Genomic DNA, 27,296 nt, shown 5'->3' with positions numbered 1-27,296 from the left:
TGATTTGATTTCTCATTTTCTTTTGTTCTTTGACTTACATCAATGACACAAACTGCAGCAGGTTTCACTTTAAAAGTTGTTTTGTCACTTTAAAACACATGACGTGACGATGCACGTGACATGCATCTGACACACAATTCTTACGGCCATATTTTTTTGTTTTTTTACTTTAGGTGCAAAAGAGAACTCAATGTGCTAATCGCATGCTGAACAATAGGTTATTTATATACATACACTAACAGTAAAAAATGTTAATTGCTAGTATGAATTATATTTTTATTTATATATTAAGTGAATTATGCACTGGGAGTGTTTTGAGTTGTCTTTCAGATAGTATAGAGAGTGAAGTCAGCAAGACTTGGGTGTTCTTAGCAAAACAAATTTTAATATATTTCTCCATATCTCTTGCATTACAAAAGATTTTGTCTCTGTTTTCTATATAGAACATAAAAATGTTACAAATAACGCTTGGTCTGTTTATTTGGCTTCAGAATATGCGTGTACAGTATGTACTGCTCTACGTATGTATGTGGTGTTGTCAACATCCAAGAGAAGAGACGATCCATGCAAAGCTTACAAAGCATAATCTGCATCATGCTTCTGGCAGTCCAGTGAATGATTTTCAGTCTAAAGCACAGCTCCATTTCTCCTGCAGAGTACAGCATGCTCTCACAGCATCGACACAATGGGCAGCTGATAGTCCGATTGCACTTTCGCATTTCCCACTGCTTTGTTAATTGCAGTAACTGCAGCGCTGGAGTTTGCTGCTGTTCTACATCAACATTGTTAGGAATTCTGAACAGATGTTGGATAATATTTAGACTGTGCTGGATGCCTGGCTTATCTGTTACAATTTAGGCCAGTGAACATCAACAGGCTTGTTAAAGTTGAGCGTTCATTTGTGTCTCCAGCTTCTTGCATCCCAAAAGCAGCCTTTTCGCAGTGCAATTTGATCACAATGCATTCGCTGAATAGTTATAATAAGGCATCTTTTTTAATCCAACCAGGTGGATTAAATAAAATGAACTACAGAAACCTGGGTCAACTTGTATGCCACAGCATATATTTAGAAGACCATTTCCTCACCTCGGAGTATGGAAGCATGAAGGCAAGGTTAATGTTTAACATCCTTAATGTGTTTTTGTTAGGATATACTGTGTTTTTGACAGCACAGGCCCATTAACCTAACCAACACACCCAATGTGCCAATTTAGCATTTTTGTTAAAAAGATAACGTCTATTAGATAAGCCTCACAGAGTTTCCCACGTAGTGATCTGTTTATCTACATCCCAGATTTTGGAGGCATTTTACTAACATGGCTATAAAAACAAAATAGTGAAATGGCTTAGTGATTATCGTATTGCAAAGGATGTGGTTCAATTAGATATATGCACTGTGTGTTTCAAAGTGAATCGTGACACTGTGTTCTTACACGTGAGCATTTCATGTCTGCGGTGTTTTAGAGTGGCTTGGTTCACAGGAAATGGTGCTCCACACAATCTTTTGTGTGAGTTTGAGTTTGTCACTTCAACATGCATTTGGGAATGCAACATGCACCAACCATCCTCCCAAACTTGTAATGAGAAGCTCTTGTAAACAAAAAAGAAGCTTTAAGGGCTCAGTTCATCTTTCTCTTAAAATAATTTTCATGGTTTATTGTTTGAAAATAAAGAAATTAAAATGCATATTGTAATTTTACAGCTGTAATATAAAATAATAATAGGAATTTTCTTTCTTTATTTAGAAATATTAAATTTATCTACATTTATATTGAAATATTACATTTATTTAAAAATATTTAGTAATGTTACTTATGTTTTTCTGATTTTTTTTTTTCTGTTTTTCTGTTTTTATTTATTTATAATATTTAGTACTATTACTATTTCTGCTTTAATAAAATAATTATTTAAATCAAATGTACAGCAAAGTGACAAATTGTACAGCCTTATTCACAAGCACCCCCCCCCCCCAATCGTGCAGCCTTATTGCTTTATTAAAGCCATATTGATATAAATTTATGCATTATTTTTTATTTTTATTTTTTTGTTATGCAGGACTAAATGAATGGGCCAAACAGTGTTCTAAAGGTTACATTGCAGTGATTGTAGCAGAGAAAGTCATATGTGTAGTCTGTAGAGACCAGATTTGGAACTGTTAGATAAAAACTTCCTCTGCTGCTCTAAGGCCTTCTTTTCTCAGATATCCATCTCTCTGTCTACATGTGATAGAATCGTGTTATATCTTGTAATTATGGTTTGTTGGCAAAATATAAAGCATCACAGCAATGCCAGCAAATCTGAGACTGTTCCATTTCATTAAATGGTTTGTTTGACCACTGAACCAATTTGCAGTCGTGTCATACAGCATGGTTTGATCTGCTCTGTCAAGTTCACTATTGTGTTTTCTCAGTGTTGGATTCTAGATTAAGCAGTTTTCTGCATTTCATCAGGTCTGCTGTTGGGGATTATTGTTAGATTGATTTAAGATTGTGAAACAAACAAATGGCCATTTTTGCAAGATCAGTGGCAAAGAAACGACTTTGAAGTTCCCTCAGATGTGTTTGAGGAGGGATGAAATGATGTCATCTCTCAAGGAAACGTGACACACAAGTAGAGTTTTAACTGCCTTTGTTATCTGACCTTCTGACATAAATCTGTCAAGCTAAGTGTATTTTACAAAGAGTAACATTACACACAGTCAGGAATTTGCAGTTTTCTAATTTGTCAAGCATTTTTAGAAAACCCTGAGTCTTTTCCTGTTATGTTTCTTTTCACACTGCTCAGAAATGATTCAGATTTAGGGAAAGTTTACTCAACAATGAAAGTTCTGTCATTAATCACTCACCTTCAATTCATTCCAAACTTGTATAACGTTTGTACATTTTTTTTGTTTTTGTTTTTTAAAACAACAAACATGATTGATATTTTTAATGAAAACTGAGAGTTTTCAGTCCCTTTATTCAAAACTCCTTGCAAACAGAACTTTGACGCTTCAAAACGTTCATGGGATCATAAAAATATCATTCATATGAATTGAACAGTTTAATCCCAGTCTTCTGAAGAGACACAAAGACTTTATATGATGATCAGATTTAATTTAGGTCCTATTCACACTGATCAAAGTGCATGCATAGAGCACATCAAATATGGTCAACGAGAGCTCAGATGTACTTGCTTGAATGAATATATGATGACTTTATGAACTTTTGGAAGAGACAATGTGTTTTTGCCTGCATAAATGGAGAGAGAAATCTTTTAGGTTTCATTGAAAATATTTTTATTTTTGTTTCAAAGATGAACAAAAGTCTTATATGGAATGGTATGAAGGTGAGTAAATGATGACAGAATTAAAAAAAAAAAAAAATTTTCCCATGTGAACATGGTCACATGTTTTTTTAATTTAGCATTTGTTGACTTTAGTGTCCTGCTGAACTGAAACTGAATTGCCATATTATATTTAATTACATTTATGAATAAAATGAATAAAAGCTTGCAAGAATAACTAATGATAATGAGTAAGTTTACTGAACGATTTCTTAAATTTGTTGTTTTAGAGGTTTTAAGAAATAATTCAGACTGCTTTAGAATGCAGACATTCAAGAACCACTTACTGTAGGTTGTCACTAAGGTTAGCTAGGATTTTCTGGATTGTTTTTAGATGGTTTCTAATGATTAGTTTTCATCAAGCTATACGGTACAGTACAGTATGGTATGATTCGGGACTGAACACCCTGATCCAGCTTGCGTTTCCATTGCAAACAGTACCCTTATTTGATGGTGTGGTGGATGGCAAATAGTAGCGATCAACGTCATTCTCACGCAAAGAAGTCGGCACAACATTGTCTGTGTATGAAAATATACAATTCTAAAATACGCTGTCATATTTTCTGTGTTTGCGCGCAGCACTCTGATGTAAACATGCCCAACACGCATGAGCAGCATGGTGGAATTAGTGAAGGAGATGCTTCATTCCCCTTGTGTTGTTATTCCCCTTTTTGCACACACAAGTGATGATTCTTTGTCAAAAAAAATCAGCGTTCTTCAGTAAGTCTAGCTCCACCCTTTAGGTACTGAACTACTGTGCTAGGTACCCCAACGAAAGGTTTCCAAAAAGTGGTTTGGTACCTTTCACAACTTGACAATGGAATGACAATGGAAATGGAAATAATTGCATACCGAACTTTACTATAGTGAACCGCATTCCTCAGTGGAAACTAGCTATAAGGTGTTGCTAGGGTGTTCTGAGAAGTTGCTAGGTGGTTAGGGTGTTTCGGATTGTTGTTAAGGTCTTCTTGGTGTTTTTGTTGTTGTTGTTGTTGTTTGTTTGTTTGTTTGTTTGTTTGTTTATTTGTTTATTTATTTATTTATTTATTTATTTTTTACTGAGAAAAACAACTTAAAATACGCCATCAATTTTGCTTATACAGATAAGGGTCATAATTTGAAACTAAAAGGTCTGCTTTTATTTGTTCACAACAAATAAATAAAGAAAAAAACACAATATCAAAAAAAAATGTTGTGCTTTTGTAAAATAAAGAAAACAAAGGGTGCATTTTTTTGCCATTTCTGTTTCTGTTGAACTGAAACGTGTCACAAAAATAAACCAAAACTCTTGCATAGGCTACTTGCCTCACAGACATGAGAAATATATCTATAGAAGGCTTGAAATGTCTACTTTTGCATTTCTCTCTAAATGAACGTCCACTGTACAGCAGAGATGGCGAATCAGCGTCGTCAGCTACATCATTGCAGCTGACACTGGCTCAGAAAACACTAGTTTATTAATAAATAATTAAAATACCTCCTTGCTATTTTTTACGGCACATTCATGGTCATTATTTTTGGTTGTGTTTTGCAGCAAGATTTATGCTTGCGCTTGAGCACCGAATAGGTTATTAAAAGCTATTATAGGCTATTAAAAGTTCATAGTTAAATTATTATGGATGTGCGATTAGTCGACTAATAGCATAAATAAATGACTACTAGCAGTCAACTAGAAAAATCTAGTCGGGGACAACCCTAGTTTTTTCTTGGTGGTTGGTATGTTTTTTTTTTTTTTTTTTTTTTCTTTTCACCAGTTTTGTCATCTGCCATACAAAAAAAAAAAAAAAAAAAAAAAAAACCTCTTCTCAACAAGTTTCATGATTTGAGGCGTCACTCATGTTCATAGCACAGACAACGCAGAAGTGTTATGCACCAATGTTTAGTAGAGTTATGAGTTGTACAAAACAGCACTAAATGGTTTACACTGACATGAGGTAAGGGTAAAGCCAGTAAGCACAATGGAAAGCTGAAGTCTGCTTTGAATGGGAGGAAGTGTTGCACAAGAGGAAGTGGCCAGAGCACCTCCCAACGCTTTACCACCGGGGCAGTTTTACAGCCTACAGGCATTACATGAAGAGGGGGCAAAAGTCGTCTTGAATATTAAGCACATAATAACCACAAATCTAGCACATCCCTGATCCCTGCCTTGATCAAACCACAGATCTGCAGACTTGAGTCTGTTATGGTTTTACGATGGATTGATGCACTGCATCCATTAGACCAAAGCTGTGCACAGTAGTTGTTTTGACGACTTTACACAAGATGTCACACTGTTTGTTTCTGTGGTAATGGACAGACGATTCAGGTTTGCGCCGTGTGGTATAACAGGCCCACATAAAACTGAAGGAAGTCTGAAGCAAGTTTGAATTCAGGAACTTAACATGCACTGAGTGATTAGGTTGTGAGAATGCTTTAGCCTGAAGGCTTTACTGTGTCAAAGCTTATTCTGGGCTTTGAATTGCGAAATTATGGGGAGAAAGACTTTAAAAGGCAAATGTGTGGAGGAAATGAAATGGGGAAATGCTGTTTAAAAGCACATGCAGTAAATGATATCACAACTCTGTTTATTTTAAAGTTTCTTATTTTTAGCTGTTATAATGAAAACTCTTTTTCTCTTCTCTGTTTTCAGATTGTTAGTATTTCTGTAGGATAGCGACCTTGGCGAGTGCCTGGATAGGCCTCCCTTCTGTCACCTTCTCTGCTTTTCTGCTGGTAAGCATCTCCACATGCAATTACAGCTCTATTACAACTAATGTGCAGTTATTTTATTAAATGAACTGTTGTGAAGTCACTGTTTTGTTAAATCTTGCGTATTAACTGTTGTGTAACAGTGGGACAGTAGTCGCTACTTCTACAAGTAAACATTACTACAAACACTGTGCTGTAACTATGCTGCCAGAAACATTTTTAAAATACAGTAAAAATAGGAATATTGTAAAATATTATTACTGTTTAAAATATGTGTTTTCTGTTTTAATGTTTTAAAATGTAATTTATTCCTGTGACGTAAAAGGTACATTTTCATCAGCCATTACTCCAGTTTTCACAGATATGATTGTACAGAAATCATTCTAATATGCTGATAAATCTTTGTTTTCTTCTGCAACGTAAACAGGGCTTTACGCCTACTTTTCTCTTTAGGAGCACTCGTGCTGTCAAAATTTCAGGAGGACCTTCTAATCAATAATCAAAAAATTTGAAAAAGAATTAGCTTTCCCATTATGAAGTGATATTTGACTCCTTAAAGTGATTTACAGGGGAATTTAGTTTTTACCTTTTGTAATGGCATTTTTCTTTTAAGTTTATTAAAAGTCATGTTTTGTGTCAATTTTTTTTTAAGTTAGATTTTTTTTTAAGCTTTTTAAAACTTTTAATTTAAACAACAGAATAAGAACAAGTAGAATAATAATAAGTAACCAATCAAATTAAATCAGTATTAGCAAAATTAATTTGTACTACAGAGGTGGCACAGAAGAACACCGAAGTGGCTTGTAGGTGTATACGCTCAGAGGTGGCATGAGTGCAATCGAATTCATAAACTCATGTTGAGATTAATGTTTTAAATATAAAGTTTTGAATAGAGAAATATTAAATGATTTAAATAACTGGAAAGATACTTTAAATATGAAACTAAAACTGCCAGTAGGTGGCAGCAAGTCACTGATTTATTTACTGAATCATTCATTTGATTCGTTGTGTTGATTGCAACTTCACTCAACGTTGCAAAAACACGTAGAAACCTTTAAAGCTCCCCTCAGCGTAAACACAGATATGCTGATCGGTCACTTGCACATGATGCTCCTAAATATTTTTTCAACGCAGTGCTTTTCAGTTGCAAATGGGACTGAAATGGTTGCACAGTAGAGCCCTGGTGAACTGCAAACACTCACACCCCAAATGTTCTTTTGTAGTTACTTATTTCAATAAATAAATAAACGTGAAAAGTATCATATGTAAAAGTTATTTTTACCACAGACCACTTGATTTATTTATAAATTGAAAAACCACATTATAAAAACCAGGAAAATCTCCAGCGAACAAATTACTATATTGTAATTGATTTTTGTACTACACAAACTAAACCACAGCCATTTAAAACATATTTGACATTTAAAATACAAAATGACTTAAAGCACAAGCACAACGCTGTTTCAGGGAAAAAAAAAAAAAAAAAAAAAAAAAAACTGATTAGCATGGAAGAGTTTGGATTAAATACTTGACTGTTTTATCACATTGCATTTGGTTTGGACTTAGTGTTAATATGCTGTACACTGTGTGCAGAATTATTAGGCATGTTGATATTCTGGTCATATTTTTTTTCCAAACACATTTTACCAATTCCAAACCACATCAGTCTTAATAACTACTGTTAATTTTGTGTTTAATCATTTATATGTGATATATAATTGTCCGTGAAGGCTGGAAGTGAAAAACTCCTTATATTCAGGTGTGCAGAATTATTAGGCATGTTTTCGTTTACAGCTAAAATGAGCCAAAAAAGAGATTTAACCCAGACTGAAAAGTCCAAATTATTAAATGCCCATGAGAAGAATGCAATACTAATGCATTACAAGAATTTGCAAAGTTAAGGCTTGACCATTGGACAGTGAAATGCTTGTTGAGTCTGCATGGTCAGAAAAAACAGGTGGAGAAGAAAAGATGCATGTTAACTGCAAAAGAATTAGGAATTAAGGTGAAGAATTAGGTGTGACACCATCAGGAACCGTTTCCAGTTCTCCAGCGCCACCATTTTCCAGAACTGCAACCTACCTGGAGTCTTCAGAAGTACAATGTGTCAGGTTCTCAGAGACTTTGCTTGGTAAAAAATCCTAAAAAATGCCCCTGACTTAATAAGAATAACAAGCTGACGTCTTGTGAAATACATGAAGACAGTTTTTTTATATGCTTTAGAGACAGATAAGTTGAGAGTGACTCTTGAAGGACAAGCATCACATCCTCTTGTGCCTCTGATTCAAGAATTTATCTTCTAAAATCTGGCAGTAAGTTTTGGGAGTTCATTTTAGTCCATCTCTGCAAGTCAGACTTTTCAGGATAAGAGACTAAACATGAACTCCCAAAACTTACTGCCAGATTTTGGAAGATAAATTCTTGAATCAGAGGCACAAGAGGATGTGATGCTTGTCCTTCAAGAGTCACTCTCAACTTATCTGTCTCTAAAGCATATAAAAAAACTGTCTTCATGTATTTCACAACACGTCAGCTTGTTATTCTTATTAAGTAAGGGGCATTTTTTAGGATTTTTTACCAAGCAAAGTCTCTGAGAACCTGACACATTGTACTTCTGAAGACTCCAGGTAGGTTGCAGTTCTGGAAAATGGTGGCGCTGGAGACTAAACGGTTCCTGATGGTGTCACACCTAATTCTTCACCTTAATTCCTAATTCTTTTGCAGTTAACATGCATCTTTTCTTCTCCACCTGTTTTTTCTGACCATGCAGACTCAACAAGCATTTCTCTGTCCAATGGTCAAGCCTTAACTTTGCAAATTCTTGTAATGCATTAGTATTGCATTCTTCTCATGGGCATTTAATAATTTGGACTTTTCAGTCTGGGTTAAATCTCTTTTTTGGCTCATTTTAGCTGTAAACGAAAACATGCCTAATAATCCTGCACACCTGAATATAAGGAGTTTTTCACTTCCAGCCTTCACGGACAATTATACATCACATATAAATGATTAAATACAAAATTAACAGTAGTTACTAAGACTGATGTGGTTTGGAATTGGTAAAATGTGTTTGGAAAAAAAATATGACCAGAATATCAACATGCCTAATAATTCTGCACACAGTGTATATTTTTGAATATGTGAAGATTTTTTCAGTTTTTATTGCAAATTGTATTCAGTGAGTGTATTCCAAGATCTTCTCATCAGAATGTCACCATAGTCCAGTTTCCAAAAACTGCTTCCTCTGTCTTGCATTCCCCTAATAGCTTAGCAATGATTCTTCTTTGTCAGTGCAGCAATCTGTCTGTCCTGGTGATCTTAAGCTTTCGTGTGATTCTGCTCTGGGCTGCTGGATTGGGGTGTGGGACATTCTTGGTTCAGTGTTTTCTGGTATGTAGAGTCTTCCTGCCCTTATGGCTGTTGATGTGTTGCAGGTGCAAAGCAATCTTTGTGTTTATCATCCGTCTTAGCATTTCTGATTGGTTTGAACATTGTGATAAGCTTTAAATTTTTTCGTTTTAGGCCTCATACACAAATGCCAAACAATTTTGTTTGTTTATTATTTTATGATTTACTTGATGCAGTATTTTTTGTTTAAAGACTTTGTACACTTACACTTGATTATTTTCAGCTTTATATTCTGACATCTGAGAAAGCAGCGCTATTTTCAGTTGATGGCATGTAGTTCTGTCACGGTTGTTTCAAGCCAGGGTTATTGTAGTTAAAAGTAAAACTATAAAAAAAAGAAAATAAAATATATACAAAATTAAACTTATTTTATTTTTATTTTTTTCCAAAGCAACAATTCTCATATTCGTTTACCTTGTTATTGTACTCAATGTTTTTTATATTATAGAATATATTAAATAGGTAACTAATAAAAATAACAAACACACTCTAAAAATTACTGTAACTACAATTTAAAATTAAAATGGAAAATACCAAAATAACAACTTAATTCAAAATATGTGTAACATATAAAAACTCAATTCAAAATATAAAAACCTATTGTACATTACCGCTCAAAAGTTTGGGATCAGTAAAACTTGTAATGTTTTTTTAAAGAAGTCTCTTATGCTAATCAAAACTGCATTTATTTGATCAAAAATACTGAATTTTCATCAGCTGTTACTCCTGTCTTGAGTGTCATATGATCCTTCAGAAATGATTCTAATATGCTAATTTATTATTAAAATGATCAATGTTGGAGACAGTTGTGATGTGATTCTTTTTTTAGGATTCATTAATGAATAACAAGTTAACAAGAACAACATTTATACGAAGTCTAAATCTTTTCTACCAATGTAAATCTATGCTATTACTTTTTATTAATTTAACACATCTTTGGTGAATAAAAGTATTAATTTATTTCCCCCAAAAAAAGAAAGAATAAAAATTTACTTGAACAGTAGTGTTTATTGTTAGAAAAGATTTCTATTTTGAATAAATGCTGTTCTTTTTAACTTTTTATTCATCAAATAATCCTGAAAAAAGTATCACAGGTTTCAAAAAATATTAAGGAACACGACTGTTTCCAGCGCTGATAATAAATCAGTATATTAGAATGATTTCTAAAGGATCATGTGACACTTAAGACTGGAGTAACGTAACTGTATTTTTGATCAAATAAATGCAGTCTTGATAAGCATAAGAGACTTCTTTTAAGAAAAACGTTACAAGTCATACTGATCCCAAACTTTTGAGCGGTAGTGTAAATGATGCTAAGAGAACAATGTTGCAAGCTAAAATAAAAGAGTGAAAACGTCTTGCTTTGCGCTTTTTTCCCAACAAAGATGTGAGCCCAGATTGTGTAATATGGCTACTGCAGAAGTGAACGGCATTGAGGGACATGAAGAGGGCTTGAGAAATGCAGCTTCCTGTTCCTCTAGGATGGAGTCTTATGTAATCAATGGGTCAGAGTTTACAGAAGGTGGCCCCATTTATATGCATGATGGAGGGGAGATTAAACCCAAGAAAATAGCTGTTTTGTGGTTTCTCTCAAGAGCGTGCAATGGGTACTGAATATGTGCCTATCTGTAGTCGGTTGGGCAACAATGCTTAGAAGTTGATTAGAAATGGACTGTCGTATGATTAAAAAGGGGTATTATTAGGCCCTTTACTGCCTTAAGCTTCTGTTTCTCTTTCTGTGGTTAATACATAACCCATTTTTTTTAAACAACTTGATTTGTTTCAGTTGTGCTTAATTGTGATGTAAATTCCACTGTACAATGTGTTTCATTTACTTGATGGCATGCCTCTACCCTCATGATTTTTTTTCTCTTGGGTCTTTTTCCACTTATTTATTTTATTTTTTTAGTTTATTTTTGCTTTTGTTTCCATGGATACCTTGACAAGCTGCTGCACACATAATTGCTGACTAGAGAACACTCCCTTTTCATCTGACAGATATCTGTAAGCAGAAACCTAGTGCATAAAATAAATCAACAAGCACACAAAGTTTCATTATGCCAGGTCATAATGTTGTGCGTTACAGGAGATGCATTTGGATTATTCCAAATATTGTGGCTGGGAGCCAATGAAAACGCCTTGTACTTTTGCAAGGCGAGGATGGATTATATGTGTCTAGCTGTGGAGCCTGAGGTCATCTTTAACAGTGTCAGCCCCTCCCCCTGCATATCAGCCAATGCTGCCACTGTCTGGTAATCTGGAAAACTGCCTCTACAAGAGGATTCACCACTTTAATAGGATTTACATGATTGCTCTGAGCTGTTTGTTGTTTGAATAACTGTACGATTAATGATTGGTTATTGTCTGGAAGTTTTAGTTAGACTGTCTGTGCATAGCGAGCAGAGCTCATTTGCATTTAAAGGAACAATCCCTCAGAATGGGATGATTTTTGCAGAGCTCATTTTGACAAGGCAAAAAGGGTGTTGTGTTACACAACCGTTGAGAATTTTTAACCAAAGTATATTATAGACTTTTCATTAAGACCCTAAAGAATCATATCAACTTGTGGAAAATGGGCATCCGATAACCCCTTTAAATTAATAAAATCTTCATGGAAAAGTTATTTTGAAAGAAGTTAATTAAAAATTTAGAGTAAAGAGATTTTAAAGAATTCCAAAAATAACATGTATTGTGGTTTCCACAATAATAAGCAGCACAAATGTTTTCAACAGTGATGATAATAAGAAATGTTTTTTAGAATAATTTCTGAAGGATTATGTGACATGGCTGCTGCAATGGCTGCTGAAATAAATAAAATACAGCAGAGGTTTTCAATTTTTTTTAGTTGCCACGGACCCCTAAATATGTTCATCATTGTGTGAGGGACCCCACTCGAAAATGTAAAAGACCTTTATATAGTTTTTGTGTAAATACCCAATTTACACTGTGAAAATTCTAAGTTATAAGCCTAAAATGTTAATTGGAAAATATTTTGTTTCTATTAAGTTACATATTATTAATTTTTTCTTTAAAAGTATTTTAAATTAAAGTACATTATTTATATATTAATTTTTTTAATCAAATTGTATAATTCATTTTAATACAATTTGTATTTATTTCTTTGTTTTCATTTTAACTAATTTATTATAGTAAATTTTTTGGATAATTAATTTATTTTTATTTTTATTCAATCAAATTTTTGTATTAATTATTTTATAATTATTACAATTATATAATAATAAGAATTATAATAATATAATTTTTACATTTATTTTTCAACTCAGTTTTTAAATTATAATAATATTTTAATTATAATAATAGAATAATATTACTGTTTTATTGTATTCATGATCTAGTACATGCAGTCTTGATGAGCATAAGTGCTGGTCAGACCAAGATAGAGCATTGAATCATATGCAACTAAAATCTACATTACATTACATTACATTATAATAATCATTAAATCTGCTCTTCCTAAATTCTGCTCTTCCTCAGCTTCTCAGTATTTTGACAGAAGACTTTTAGTACAGTTTAGGTATTAGACAAAACTCTACCAACAATTTCGGATACCAAAGAGACTAGCGTGGAGATCCAATTGGTGTTGTCACGATACGAACATTTTGACTTCGATACGATACCTGACTAAAATATCACGATACTACTACTGAACCGACACTACGAAAAAAGAACAGAGAACAACAGGAAAAGTAATTGAATAACAGATGATTCAAATGGAGATCATAGTTACTTTATCTGTTAAATCAAAGCATTTCATCCCCCCTTTAAAAAAAAAAATAATAATCACATGCCAGTGCCACAACACAGGATTATGGTGAACAACTGACGAGCCTACAAGTATGTAAAGATCTTTGCTATATTGGTAAGTTAGCTTAAAGGATAAAGCCAAATCTTATTTCATGATATAGTAATTTTATTTCACAATAACAATTTATATCATGACACAGTCATTTATTTATGTTATTTTTGTTATTAATAATAAGAGCCTAGATGCAAGTAACAAACTAAAAATCAACTACAATAAAACAGACACAAATAAAATAAAGAGGGCCCTATGAAATCTGTTTTATTTTTTTTTAATTTTAATTTTTCTAGACTCTATTTTAATGGTTACATTAAAAAAATATTTATCAAAAAGCATCTCTAATTAATTTAAATCATGATATTTACAGAATTTAACAGCAATTTATTACAAGTTTTTTAGGGCCCTATGAAATACATTTTATTATTTTTCTCACATTCAGTTTTGTTTGTGAATCTTAATTTTTCCATTAATTAATGGATTCTATTTTAAACGTTTTTATTACATTTTAATAATCAAAAGCATGTCTAATGAATTTATAAAGAATAATTAGATCTGATAAAAAATGTATTAATTTATTATAGGCTATTTCTTTCTTTCTTTCTTTTTTTTTTTTTTTTTTTTTTTTCCAGAAATACCGTGTTGTGTATGTACAATTTTCTGGTAAATAAATTCTGTTAAATATTTTTTTTCTGGTAAATATTCCTTAAACATTGTTTTAATAATATTTTTATTATTAGTACTAGTACTATCTTTACATTAAGTAATATATTTCTGACTGTCAGTTTAAACCGAACTTTTATTTTGACAGGTTGCTGTGAAGACCTTTAGGTTTCTGTTTGTATATTATATGATGGTTTTCCGCAAAAGAAACGGTAACTCATATATTGAGGCGGCAGAGGCTGAAAACACAGGGACCGTCACACCTATGTGTGTAGTAAACAAAACTGCACGTCTCCGCCATTCACTAACACAGACACGCAGAAATACGGCTCTTATTAAAATGCATTCTTAAAGTACCGGTACTAGTTAGATGCGGATTTGTACCCTTTTTTAAAAGCAGGGTATCACAATACTTTTTAAGTACCGGTATATCATGCAACACTAGATCCAATCTAATATTACTGACATCAGACTTCAAGCGGCAGTGTAATAGTTAAGTTAATTGCTTAGTTATGAATTATATCTTGAACTAGAAATTAAAAATGTATTGAATGATATCTTTATATGATATCCAAAATCTAAAATAATAGTCATAACAAAAATAAATAAATAAATAAATAAATAAATAAATAAATAATGAAAATTCATTGGTCAAAGTATGGGAACGAGTGAACCACAACATACAACCAGAGAGAGCAGCTAAAATATGCTGATAGTTGTAGTAGTGCAGTGAATGCCCTGCCACAAATAGGGTGTTGTGGGTGGTTGCCAGGTACCATCTCTGCTTTTGCTTATAAGTTGTTCCAGCTGCTTGTAAGTGCATTGCTATCTGATTTGTGGGTTGTTTCTTTCTTTTAAAATATCTCAAATCCCATCTCAAATCAGTAATATTCTGGTCCTTTGACATGATTCATGGTTTTAGCAGTGGGGAAATATATATTATTGAATATATTGAATCTACTATGTAAATATGCTCTGTTTACCTCATTTCTAGAGTCTTTTGCTGCTAAAAAAGTAGTAGTTTAGATAATTTAGGGCTTTCTTCTATAGTATTTCTAGTTTAAAATGTTCAGTAGTGATGTTGGTGTAATGCATATTTAATATGCTACACCAGGAGTGGCGAACTCCGGTCCTGGAGAGCTGCAACTCTGCAGAGTTCAGCTCCAACCCTAGTTAAAGCTTACCTGCCTGTAGCTTCCTAGTAACCCTTCAGACCTTGATTAGCTTGTTCAGGTGTGTTTGATTAGGGTTGAAGCAAAACTCTGCAGGGCTGTGGCTGTCCAGGACCGACATTCTACACCTTGCGCTACACTTTGGTGGTGCTGGATTGTGTTGAAGTGATTACTTATTTTATACAGCAGATGGCACCATTTGCAAACTTATTGTCGTTGTCAAAGTTATTATTATGTGAATGTGCATATTATGTCATGAAACACACAGGCACACATATATAACCTAACTTAGCTGAAATGTTGTATTTTTTTTTTTACCTTTTCTTTTATCTTTTTTTAGTACAGATACTGTCCTGTAGATAGACTGGACTGAACCAGATCTTAATCACTGTATGGGTGGCTCTTGTCTCAGGATCTCCAAGGCATTAGCACTTATGTCAGAACAACACACTAGAAGAAAACTAAATAATTATTTTCCCCCAAATCTATAAATAACTACTTATGAGAAACCTAAATAAGAAGTTTCCATTTAACAAAGCTAAATGTACATATTACAGTTTGAATTTGGATGCCCATGTTTTTTAAGCGCACTTTTGCTTTTCCATTGACCTTTGGTAGTAATTGCCCTTTTAAGACATGACGTGAAATAAAGTGGTGCTGAGAGAGCAGACACAGCCACTGCCTAGAGATCTGAGACATCTTTTAAGTATGAGAAGGATGGCAGTGTGTTTTGTGAGTCAGTCAGCGCCTGCTCTAAGAGACATGTTGATGCAGCTGAAGGGAGTGGAAGGATTAGTTAAATATTCATTGGGTTAGCTCCTCTTTCATTTACTGTGTGTCATGTATACACTGCACTTACCACCCACCCATGCATACCACAGGCATTTTAGAGACGTGACATTACCCTGCTATATAAATGTCAAAATCTTTATCCCATTGACTGTCTTTTATGAAGTTTTATAAAGCCATCCTTCAGTCTATGCAGTGAAAACAGTGCTGCTTGCTTTGTTGAATACATTGCTACTGGTCTTAAATTGTCTGCTTCATCAGTCCAGTCCAGTCATTTTCCCACAGTGTAATATTAAAAAAAATTGTTTGATTGTACTTTTTAAACTTATTAGTAAGGTATTAGTATTTTTTGGACGTGAAATATTCATTGCAATATATTACATTTATGAAATGCTGTTTATTTGTTATTGTTTTGTTTCTTTGTATGTTTTTTTCTTCTTCTTTCGAATTTTGGCCTTTGTAGGGTGACAAGGATTCTGGAGCCCTTCTCAGCATCTCAGGTTGCAAGCATTCAAAAATTAAATGAATTAAATAAAATATTGAATAATATTTTCATACATTTTACTTTATTTTATTTTATCGAGAGTAGGGAGTGGCCCTCTGCACACATCTTCTTTGCCGTCAGCAGAGGGTGCTCTGTGCCTAAAAAAGGAACTCAAGCCTCTTAGCACAAATCCACCTTGTGCCATACACACCCCCAAAAATCCCATTTCAGTTTGACAGTGCCCCACCCCTCATACTCAGCACAAACAGCTCTCCTGACCGCCACACACTTACTCTGAATTAAGAAAAACGACAGAAACTGAAGCATTTGGCTCTTTTTGTAAAATGTCAAATAATAACATGTCAAATAACGTCAAAAATTTTGGATTTGATTGCAGTGACAAAAGGAAATTGGTGCTCAGAAAAGGGGGTCAGAGATTGTATTTCTCACACACGCAAACAACTACATCTTCAGGCTGTGAATGTGCCACAGCCTGTGTTAATCTGTATGCAGAGACTAAACGTCCTGTGCTTGTCTTGCACCAAATGGCTTTCTCAGATCTTAAAGACCTTCACAGTGAAAGAAGGACACCAAGGCATAAATTCTTTCCAGTTCTGCCATTTTCCGAAGTGGACGTGAATATTACGAGGCAGGATGCATCAACTTCTGTCTGTCAGTTTTCTTTCTTTAGGTGTAACTTAAATTTGAAGCTTGACTTACAGAAAGGGACCTTTGAAAGATTATGATAATCACAGCAGCTTCAGAAATGGAAGTGACGCATGTTTGTCGATTAAACAGACTTTGAACATTTGGAATGGGGCGGCTTAAAATTCCTTCTCCCAACATTTTAGATGAGGTGCCCTGTTTTGGCTTATGATATTCAGTTGCCATGGTTTCTGGCTTTGATCGTGAGAGGTACAGTGCCGCCTAAGAGGTCCTATTGTAGGAGAGATTAACCAAAAATCCTACTCTGAACCTCTCCAGTTATCACCATACACCACCACCTTCTTGAGACTTATGCAAATGTTTTAAATGATAACAATTGTAAGTGATCATCAGTAACACTGTGCTGTTTGTGTGTCACTCTTTGTCAGTGGAGGTGACATCAAAGCTACAGTGTTGACAGTGTTGTTTGCTGCAGTTAGACTCATCCCGGACGCACCAATAGCTGACATCCTTCAAAAGCGCCGCAACCTCATTGGCTTATCCAGCGATTTGTTTTGATTTTTGCCACAACATGCTTAAAGAGGGCATTAAAACGTCTGTTTACTCCAGTGTGGCCAGTGTGGGCGGAGCTACAAATCACAAACAAATGCACGCTTCCTCTTCCCTCATTTATCACCCTTCTGATTCTTTCGTTATCTTAGATAGGTTGGTCAAGAAGGTCATGCAGGTTTATGGGCTGTATGAACTGTATCTGCACCCCTATTTTCTGTTCAATTTGTTGGGTTTCAAACGGTTGGGGTGAAATCAGAACACAGCTACTATAGTTGGCTAATGCGATGTGGCGGCACGCCCCAGGAAATTTAGGTCAAGTTAAAACTGCAGACAAGGATGTAAGTGATGCTGCGTAAGAGTGACACTGCATGATGTATCACATGCACACACACACATTACTCATTCTTGAGCATACATTAACTGATATCACAGGCGCACTCTTGGCGCTTGGTAAATGATAGTCAATAAATGTGCATTGTAAAGGCTGAATTGCATAAATCATTGGCTAAGCCTCTGTAAATTTGATTTTAGACAAGGCTGCTACGTTAAGTGTTGCTCTTCTGGCAATATTCTCACATTAGGTTCAATTCTGTGAATACTTCACCACATACATAACTGGATTATTGCATCCACTCACTCAAATAAGCGCGCACACGAAAACACACACTAATTCACTCGCTCCCCTCCCCCTCGATGCCCAAGGCAGCCGGTTAGCCACTCCACGGCTGTGCCCACGTGACAGAGGGAATCAGGGAGGGGAGAGGTTGTGTTTTTTTTTTTTTTTTTTTCTTCCTATGGCACCACAGCAATAGTGTAGTATGGCGAAGCACGTGGATTCCCATGCTGCAGTGCTCCTGCAGAAATTCCAGCATGGCTTGCATCCAGTATACTAATTGCAGTGAACTAATATAATATACTAGCTACATTGAATTATTGTCATAATTCAATATGCAGTTATTTGAAGTTCATATGAATTTAAGAATTATTTTCATTTAGATTTTAATATAAATTTTATATTATATAAAATGATCATAAGTGTACTACAGTTTGCATATATATTAGTCTACAAACAATTATTCTATATAATAGATTAATAATTATATTTATTATATGTAGTATTTTTAATTTTTTAATTTGTGCAATTAATCATATGTATTTCTGCATTCTAAGACTGCAATGTCAGTTATTCACAGAATTCTGTAATTAATCAGCGTGTCGCTGTTGCACTAGTTGTGCATTTTTGGTGCATTACCTCATCGCTATTCATATATTCATACACAAGCTCTTAAGTCGGACTACTGCTCCAGTGCCCTCATCCGCCCCTCCACCTCCTCATTCACTTTCTGATTGGCTGTCGGTGTGTTTTTGGTAGCACCAGGTTTTTTCAACTCCATGGATACAGTGGAGTGCAAGAGAACTTGCGTGCAGCCAATCACAATGCAGTAGTGAATCGTAAGTGCCCAGCGGGCTTAGACGAGCCCCCCTTTGCCCCCTCCTTCTCCAGAATCCCATCGTAGCTCCTCTCTTCCAGCACGCAATCTCCCAGTAGGAGGCTTCGGAAAGAAAACAACCAGGTCAGAGTCTCTCTCTGTCGGAAAGAGCGCGTATGGGGAGCTTGCCTTCACCCTTTGGGACTGCTGTGAATGAAGCTGAGAGGCAAATGCACTGTTCCTAATATAATCTTCACTCTTGTCTCAGTGTGGCCCACATGCCCTGTTGTTGTCATGAAGAGATATTAGGACCTTGATAAATGTTCTGAACTTTTTATTGTTTCTTACAAAAGGATCTTATTAGTTCCTATAATACTGAAATTAAGGCAAAAGACATTGAACCTTAGGACAATTACTTTTTTTAAATGTTGTTTTTTACTTTTAAAGAAATATGATTGTGTCGTATTGGATTTTTGAGATGACTGTCCTTGGAATGACCCCCTAATGGTTAGAGGGAGCACTGGGTGGGATTTAGGGTTGGCGCACTTGGCAGCAGTACATCATTGGCATGGCTTGAATTCAGGTCACATTTATTCTAAGTAACTTTCCAACAGCGGATGAGTATAAACACAAAGTAAACCTACTGCAAAAAGCAGTATTATTCTATCATCTATTTATCTATCTATCTATCTTTTTTTATTTTTTAAGCAGAATTTATTAAACACATTTTTAAAGCTACAATGTAACCATTTCAGTGTTTTCAGAATCTGCATTTAGGTATATTTACACAGTATGCTTATTTTATATTATATTATAGATTAAAAATATTATAGGGTGAATTTGGATTTCATGGCTCTTCGGATTTCTCTAATCTTTCTTTGTTTTATTGTTGTTTTTGATTCTCCATAAAGTAAATGCTTTCTGTAACTCCCTATTGTGCACCTAAAAAACCTGCCTTTGCAAGCAAGCCAAAGCAAGATTCTATTTTGCACTACTTCAGCAGTTATTTCATGAGGCTGGTTATCGACTCACGCCACTGACCTTGAACTCTAATTCTGAGCTTTGCTAAGCCTTGACCTCCACGTGATCCTCAGCGTGGCTTTAACCTGTCGCTGCCCCTCACCAAGTGTCCATGTCTCTTTTGTAAAGTGTGAATGTCTGAATCAGTTAGAGTATGCTGGCTTGAGCGAGTCTTGCTTCTGTCAGCATGAGTTAGAGTGCTTTTGATCATTGGTTTACCGTCAGCAACTTCTATGTATGGTCCCTGTACCTGTTTGAGACCCTCATGCACACAGATGGTCCCAGCTCAGACGCTCACCTGACTTCAACCTCACTAGCGTCACTCCTAGTCAAATCTCTCACGCCCATTGTCTCTTTGCCTCAGCTTCCAGACACTCTTTGTCTCTGTCGTCCTGTTCACCTGTCTACCTGTTCATGTCTCAACTTTTCACCTGTCAGCAGCCTGTCTCCTGTCACTCTGCATACACCCTCTCCAGCTCACTTCCATGTTCCCAGTTCAGACATACACGAATAGTTGACAGGAAATTTCAAGCCGTTACGGCAGTGTCATGTGGTGTGCCTTGTTAAACTCTCTCTACAAATAATTTAAAGTATTTTTTTTTTCCTGTAATTGTTATTAGGGCTGTAAATCAGTTGAAACTTATTCCTATTGAATAATTAAATTAATTACATGAGATGCCATTTATTTAATTAAATTATTGTCAGTGTTACACATTGGTCACATTAAAATTAATGATTTGAATGAATATAATCAATGTATGAATGTTTCGTCACAAAACAAATGACCCCCAAATAAAAACATAGTAGGTTTTAATCGACGTAAATAATGATTTAATAATTATAAAATAATTATTTCTGCCATTATTATTCTAAAGTACCATTTTACAGAAATGGTGTTAAAATAATAATGTTAAAGTGAACAAAATATTGGTAATTCTAACCTTACACCCATAGTTTTTAATAGAATACATCACATCCGATCAGGCAGTCGCCTTTCCGTGATCTCCGACAAACGACCAGCAACAGACCGGAAGTAATTCATTTCCAATGGCGAGTAGTGCAGGAGCTGCGTGGAGTTCCGATCATATGTGTATACAGAAATTTCGGATCCGAGTTGAGCTGGGTTAAGGCTAGAAGGAATACAGCTGTAGCTACTGGGCATGCGCACATAAGTCTAACGTTATTTTTGTCACACTGTACAACAATAAAACTGTTTTTGTATTATAGTAAAGGCTACGTTTAGAGTTGGGGTAGGTGTAGACACACACAAAAAAAAAAAACACAATAGGTAGAACAATTAATTTCATTGTTAGTTTCCAGTCAGAGCTGTGTCCCTTCTAGCCACACCCATTGAGCTGCAGATCCGTTAAAATATTTGAACTTCTGCGACTAGACCGTATGCGCCTGCCCGACCGGATGTGAAGTATTTTATTAAAAACTGTGAGCGTAAGGTTAGAATTACCAGTATTTTATTCACATTAACATTATTCTTTAAACATTATTTCTGTAAAATGTTGCTGTAGAAATAATTATTTTATAATTATTAAATCATTATTTAAGTTGATTAGCCCCATGAAACCTACTATGTTTTTATTTTGGGGGTAATTTTACCAAGGTGAATATGCCGAGGTAACGGTTGCCCCACAACCAGTTTGAAAGTTCTCTGCGGCTGCCACTAAGGGGAGAAATGCAACAGTCATGTCCGAATGTCATGTGCAGTGGAAATCAAATGCGAAATTTCCGCATTCGCATATGATCCGAACTTCACGCAGCTCCCGCACTACTCTCCATTGGAAATGAATGACTTTCGGTCTGTCGCTGGTTGTTCATCTGAGAAAAGTTTGATTGATTTAGCATCTCAATTTAATTTTTTTGTCTTTTTCTTTTTTTTAATAGTTAAATTACAGCCTTCATATAAATTCAGCTTTATAGTTCCACATTACTTTTAATGAAACTTTTTAAAATTAAAATTCATGATTATGTTGTGGATATATAATAACCAACCAACTACTAATATCACTTGTTCGCTTCAAAACAATCAATTATTTTTATACTTTGCCCTTGTGATTTAAGTGACTATAACATTTCTTATAATGCCAGGCATATAAGAGTGACTGTTTGTCTCATGCTGTCTGGATCTGCAGCTGGATCGTCAGCTAGATTATATAACACCCATTCACACACATACACACGTCTGTGACCTACATCTAGCCGCCTGTATGCTTGTGTGTGTTCTTACACATCTCTCTTACCGCCAGAGGCATAGGAATCATGAGTAGTACGTTGCTGTTGTTATGGCCTAGACTGACCCTTTCTCTCTTGTTTGCTTTCCTCTGCTCTTTCATCTTTTGTACTAGGTAAAAGTAAGCACAACACAATTTTTTGTGTTGTTCAGTCTTTTTGTATTATGTAGATACCTTTACGACAGGCTGTGAAAGAATTACAGATTAGTCAGTCAAGGCACTGTGTACTGCTGTGTTGCCATTTTAATATGTGTGTGTGTGTGTGTGTGTGTGTGTGTTTTTATAGATAACAGGTAGGCAAAGATCGGCAGTGCCTACCTAAAAGTAGTCTACCTAAAAGCCTACCTTGCTATGGCATCCATAAATTATATATATTATATTATATTATTAGTAATATTGTTGTATGTATATAATAATAATAATAATAATAATAATAATATATTTTAATAATATTCATAATATTATATTTTATTTAAATAAATTAATCATAAGTTAAATTTCTTGTTTCACTTACTTTTAGTTGTAATTTTAATAGATTATCTGCAGATGAGCTGTGCATTTTCTAAATGTGTATCTCTCCTGATACTCATTCCAAAGGAGTTCTTGGTAAAAACAGCCTTTATACAGAGAAATACCAATGAGAGTTGTGGTGGAGACATTTTCCCATCAGCTAACAGTGTTTATCGGGTTTGATGTCAGGTGGCTGTTTTAGAGGAGTCTGGTATGTACTGGAGGAAGGATGTTTTTTTGTTTTTTTTTTTCCTTATGTGTGTTTTCTCAGAATCGTCCTTGCATAGCTGATTTTCTCACAGATAGGCCAATTTTCTTTTATTTTTTTAACAACTTAAAGTGTATTGGAGCAATATTGTACAGATCTGTAGCATTAGCAGTCAACTTTCAATGTTAGTCATAGCTTAACATGCATCACCATGCATAGTTGCAAATACTGCATAATGACGCTTTTAAGCTGGTTTCCCAAATACTCCCCCATTTTCCATTGTTGCAAATGGTTCAACCTGAAACTCACACTATTGGTTAAGTTACTGTGTTGGACTGCTCAATTTTTATTTACACTCTTTGGGACGTCATCCTAAAGCCCTAATTATACTTTTGTTCTGAGTTTACTTGGCACATGCGTACAGCTGAACACATACACAGTATGCTTAATTTGATAGCATGTGGAAACACAGGTGCTCAACTTGTGCACTAGAAAGTTTAATACTTGTTTTATCCACAAGCGCTTATCAGCACAGACATTTATTGTTTGGATGTCTCAAGTTATTTGCTGTTGTTCAGTCTTTTCATTTTCATTTTTAATGGGCCGAGGCAGTATTGTTCATCAGAGCAGTCCAAATTGTTGAATGCTAAATAGGTGAGTGGTCATATGTTAATGAGCACATGGTTATGACATCATTACAAAAACGATTTTTGAACAGACTGTTTATTGTAAATGTTCTTTGTGGATTTGGGAGGAAAATGCATAGTAAGTTTACCTTTTATTTTAAAGGGGTCATCGGATGCCCATTTTCCACAAGCTGATATGATTCTTTAGGGTCTTAATGAGAAGTCTGAAACAGAGTAAGTGTAAAAAACACCCTTTTTACTTAGTCAAAATCAGCCCTGTTCAAAGCAAGCCATTCTGTTATATGTTCCTTTAAATGCAAATGAGCTCTTCTCACCCCGCCTCTCTCTTCTGTGGGGTGACGAGCCGGTCTGTTTACTTTAGCCACGTTTCACCGCTAAACTTGCTCATTATTAAGAAAAGCAATTTGCAAAAATGCATAAAAGAATACTCAACATACTCAGTTCTGCTGTAGGTGAAGCTGCATCACGAATGATTCACGTGAACATAGACGCATTTATGTAGATCAGGGATTGGCGCATTTCCTTCAAAAACAAATGTAAATTTAGTCCTCTGCATCTTCCACGGCTCAGATGTCGGGAGTAAATGACGACTGCTTTGTTCATTGTTACATCCAACAACAAAACACCTTAATCGTTCAATTGGAGACATTCTTGTCTTCCTCTGCACCGGAGTAATAGCTGTTGGACTGTCACAGCTCACTCAGGTCTAAAGTAAGATGGTCATGTCAATCAACTATCGTGGGAGTGGCCTTTGTCTGTGTGACATCACACCTACAAGAAGCTGAGAATGGCTTGATTTGAAAAAGGGGATATTTCTTATAAAGATTACAAAAATACCACTGGGTGGATTTTTATCATAATAGGTTGGTTTTGTACACACACTGCCAACACACATTTATGTTAAACAACATTAATGTGAGTTTTGGATCCGATGACCCCTTTAAAAGAACAAATAAAGTCCTGTTTTCATGAAATTACCCCTCCATTGAACATCTTGGGAATATGACTTTTTTTCTATCCTAGATTTTGCTGTGTGGATGGATAGTTTGACTTTGCTTCTGTACTTCATGTCTACTGTTATTTTGCAAATGCAAAATGTTAAACCCAGTAGTCTCAGTTATCCCAAGAGAATTCATGGTTTTTAGAGGGCTATTTTTACATCTAAAAACACTAGTGTACTTCCTAAATCTTGACTTTGAAAGCTTGGGGCCCCTCAATAGGGAACTGAACGTGTGCAGTAGGCATGACATGCACGGTTGGCACTGGCCACCAAAGCACAGGGATTCCCGTAACTGTGTGTGTGTGCTGAAGTAGGGGGGTTACAGTAGTGACATCTGGTCGACCCAAGGCCCTGCACAGGAAAACCACTGTGTCTGGAGAGTGGAAGCTGTGGGGTAAAGGGAAGGAGCGTCGACTGGTGGTTAGAAGGGCGATAGTTACTTGACTGATAATAGGGGAGATTAGTGCCATGATGGAATTAAAGTAGGGCTCCTAAGTGTTGCCCCACCTGGAAGTGACCCCTAGAATCAAGATTTCTGTTCAAAATATGTCACTTAACTCTGTCTTTCTTTTTTCCCTTTAGGTACGTTGTCATGGGGAACCTCCTTAAAGTTTTGACATGCACAGATCTTGAACAAGAGCCCAACTTCTTCCTCGATTTTGAAAGTGAGATATTTCTCCACCATCAACTTTTTTTTAATTTACTAGCTGTAAAAAGTCCTTCATTCTCAAAGCTTCCCTCAAAGGTTATTACCCGGTCAACTTGTAAAAAATGGCAGTTCCCATTTAGGTCTTGATACTATCTTAAACTCCTTTACCCTGGAGACTAGTACATGAACCACACACAATCTGCTACCATCTCATTTGTTTGGACCAAAAAACCCTCCAAAGCAAAGAAAGGTGAATGAACCAAAGAAAAGAAGACAGTGGAAAATAAGAGTTTCCTGGCTTTTATTACCCTTGCCCACAGAACATTTCCATCCTACCATGTTTGTCTCCATTTTTAGTCACTTAGCTGTTCCTTTGAAGAAAGACAGGGGGGGATATGGAGTCACCTCGAAACCATTGACTCATTCCTGGCTCATCAGTTGGATGCATATAAGAAAAATTCCTATAGTGTTCAACTAGTGCTCAGGGGTTATGTAAGACTGCAGGAGTGAGAAAGACTACAAGAGACAGAGGACTGGAACAGGACCTACTATATTAGTCGAAAACATACAAAGATAAAAAAAGCTGAGAGATCATTGCACTCTTACTGTGTGGCATCTAAATGCTTGGTGTGAAAGGAGGAGGCCCTTAATTTCTTAAACTGCATTTGAACTCAGCTGTACTTAACAGCTGCCAATGTCTCATTGAGGTTTCACTTTAGATGTGGGCCTAAAGTTTCCACCATTTAAAATTCCACGCTTTGCCATTTAAATATGTGAATCAGGCTCAGCTGTGGAGGTTTGACTCAAATACTCTCTAAGATCCTCAGTGAGTAAATTACCTCAAAATTTGAATTCTGTCATCATTTGATCACTCTTATGTCAATCCAAACCAGTTTCCGAACACAAATGGAGATGTTTAGCAAAATTGCACAACATTCAGCTGATATCAATGTCAAGTTTGGACTGTGTATATCCAAAGTTCAAGTTCCAAGTCCAAACTGTAGTTAGGGCCCTATGATTTCCGTGATGTGAAAAACGCAGACGGAATCTTGCAATCCAGTAATAAAAAACGAATTTTAACTGTTTAACGCGGAATGTCACCGAATTTGTTAAAGTTTGGATGAATTAATCAAAAGTAGATCATTACATGTAAATCAAGTGATATATGAATACTGCATCTTTTGTGAATGAATGACGCAAATACGCAGTTTTGTTTACTACACACTACTGAAGCGTGTATGATGCTTGTGCAGTGATTTTTAGCATCTGTCGTCCTACTAAATGAGGACATAAATACATGAACAGCATCTCCAAAACTGCTCTGAGAGTCACTTCCTGAGCATTTTACTGGTTCATTTGAGTAAACCTTGCATCATATCATATACACAGAAATGTAAAGGTATTCATGGCAACCCGTCAAAAGTTCAGTTTAACTTGAAGGCATTGTGCCAGAAATGTATTAATAGTAAATCCCCTTTGTTTGCCAAAAATAAAATGTTTAATTTCATTAATTAAAAGATAAATTAAATTAATATTGAATGCCTTAATTTGATAACCAGAAAAAATTAAATGCACAACACAAGGGGAAAAAGGAAGGAAAGAAAAAAAAAAAATCATATTATTAAGAATGAATAAATGTTGTTTTTATGCATTTAAAAAGACATGCCAAAACCAAGAATTTGGTAACAATAAAACATAAGGTGAGAAAAAAAGAACATTTCATAGGACCCTAAACATGTCATTTTTGTTAAGCTTTCAACAAATTGATGTTGAATTGTATAAGTTTCATGCTTAATAAAATGTAATTAATCCATTAAAAAAGGAGTCCGGAAAAATTAAAATAGGAAGAAAAAACTAATCCAGAAAAATTTTAATGGAAAAAATGGAATTTGGAAAAAAATTAAACAGAATTTGGGAAAAAATAAAATGGATTTCACAGGGTCCCAACTATAGTGTACAAACGCTACTTGTAGAGTCAGTCCAAATGAATATGAGCAACCAAATTACATAATGAAAGTAATTA

At 35.1% G+C, this 27,296-nt stretch overlaps 1 protein-coding gene across 1 annotated transcript in view; it reads left to right on the top strand.

The window, feature by feature from the left end:
- fam49bb (family with sequence similarity 49 member Bb) overlaps positions 1-27,296 on the top strand; it is a 64,629-nt gene that overhangs the window by 13,162 nt on the left and 24,171 nt on the right. The window contains exons 2-3 of the mRNA XM_051098011.1: positions 5,954-6,036; positions 25,207-25,289. Of these exons, the coding sequence (XP_050953968.1) occupies positions 25,217-25,289 (73 nt within the window). The 5' untranslated portion in view covers positions 5,954-6,036; positions 25,207-25,216. The remainder of the gene's footprint in view (positions 1-5,953; positions 6,037-25,206; positions 25,290-27,296) is intronic.

Source organism: Labeo rohita, chromosome 24 (genome assembly GCF_022985175.1).
Source record: "Labeo rohita strain BAU-BD-2019 chromosome 24, IGBB_LRoh.1.0, whole genome shotgun sequence".
Classification (NCBI taxonomy): Eukaryota; Metazoa; Chordata; class Actinopteri; order Cypriniformes; family Cyprinidae; genus Labeo; species Labeo rohita.
Note: the sequence above shows the minus strand (reverse complement) of the source record. Positions and strands in the feature narration are given on the sequence as shown.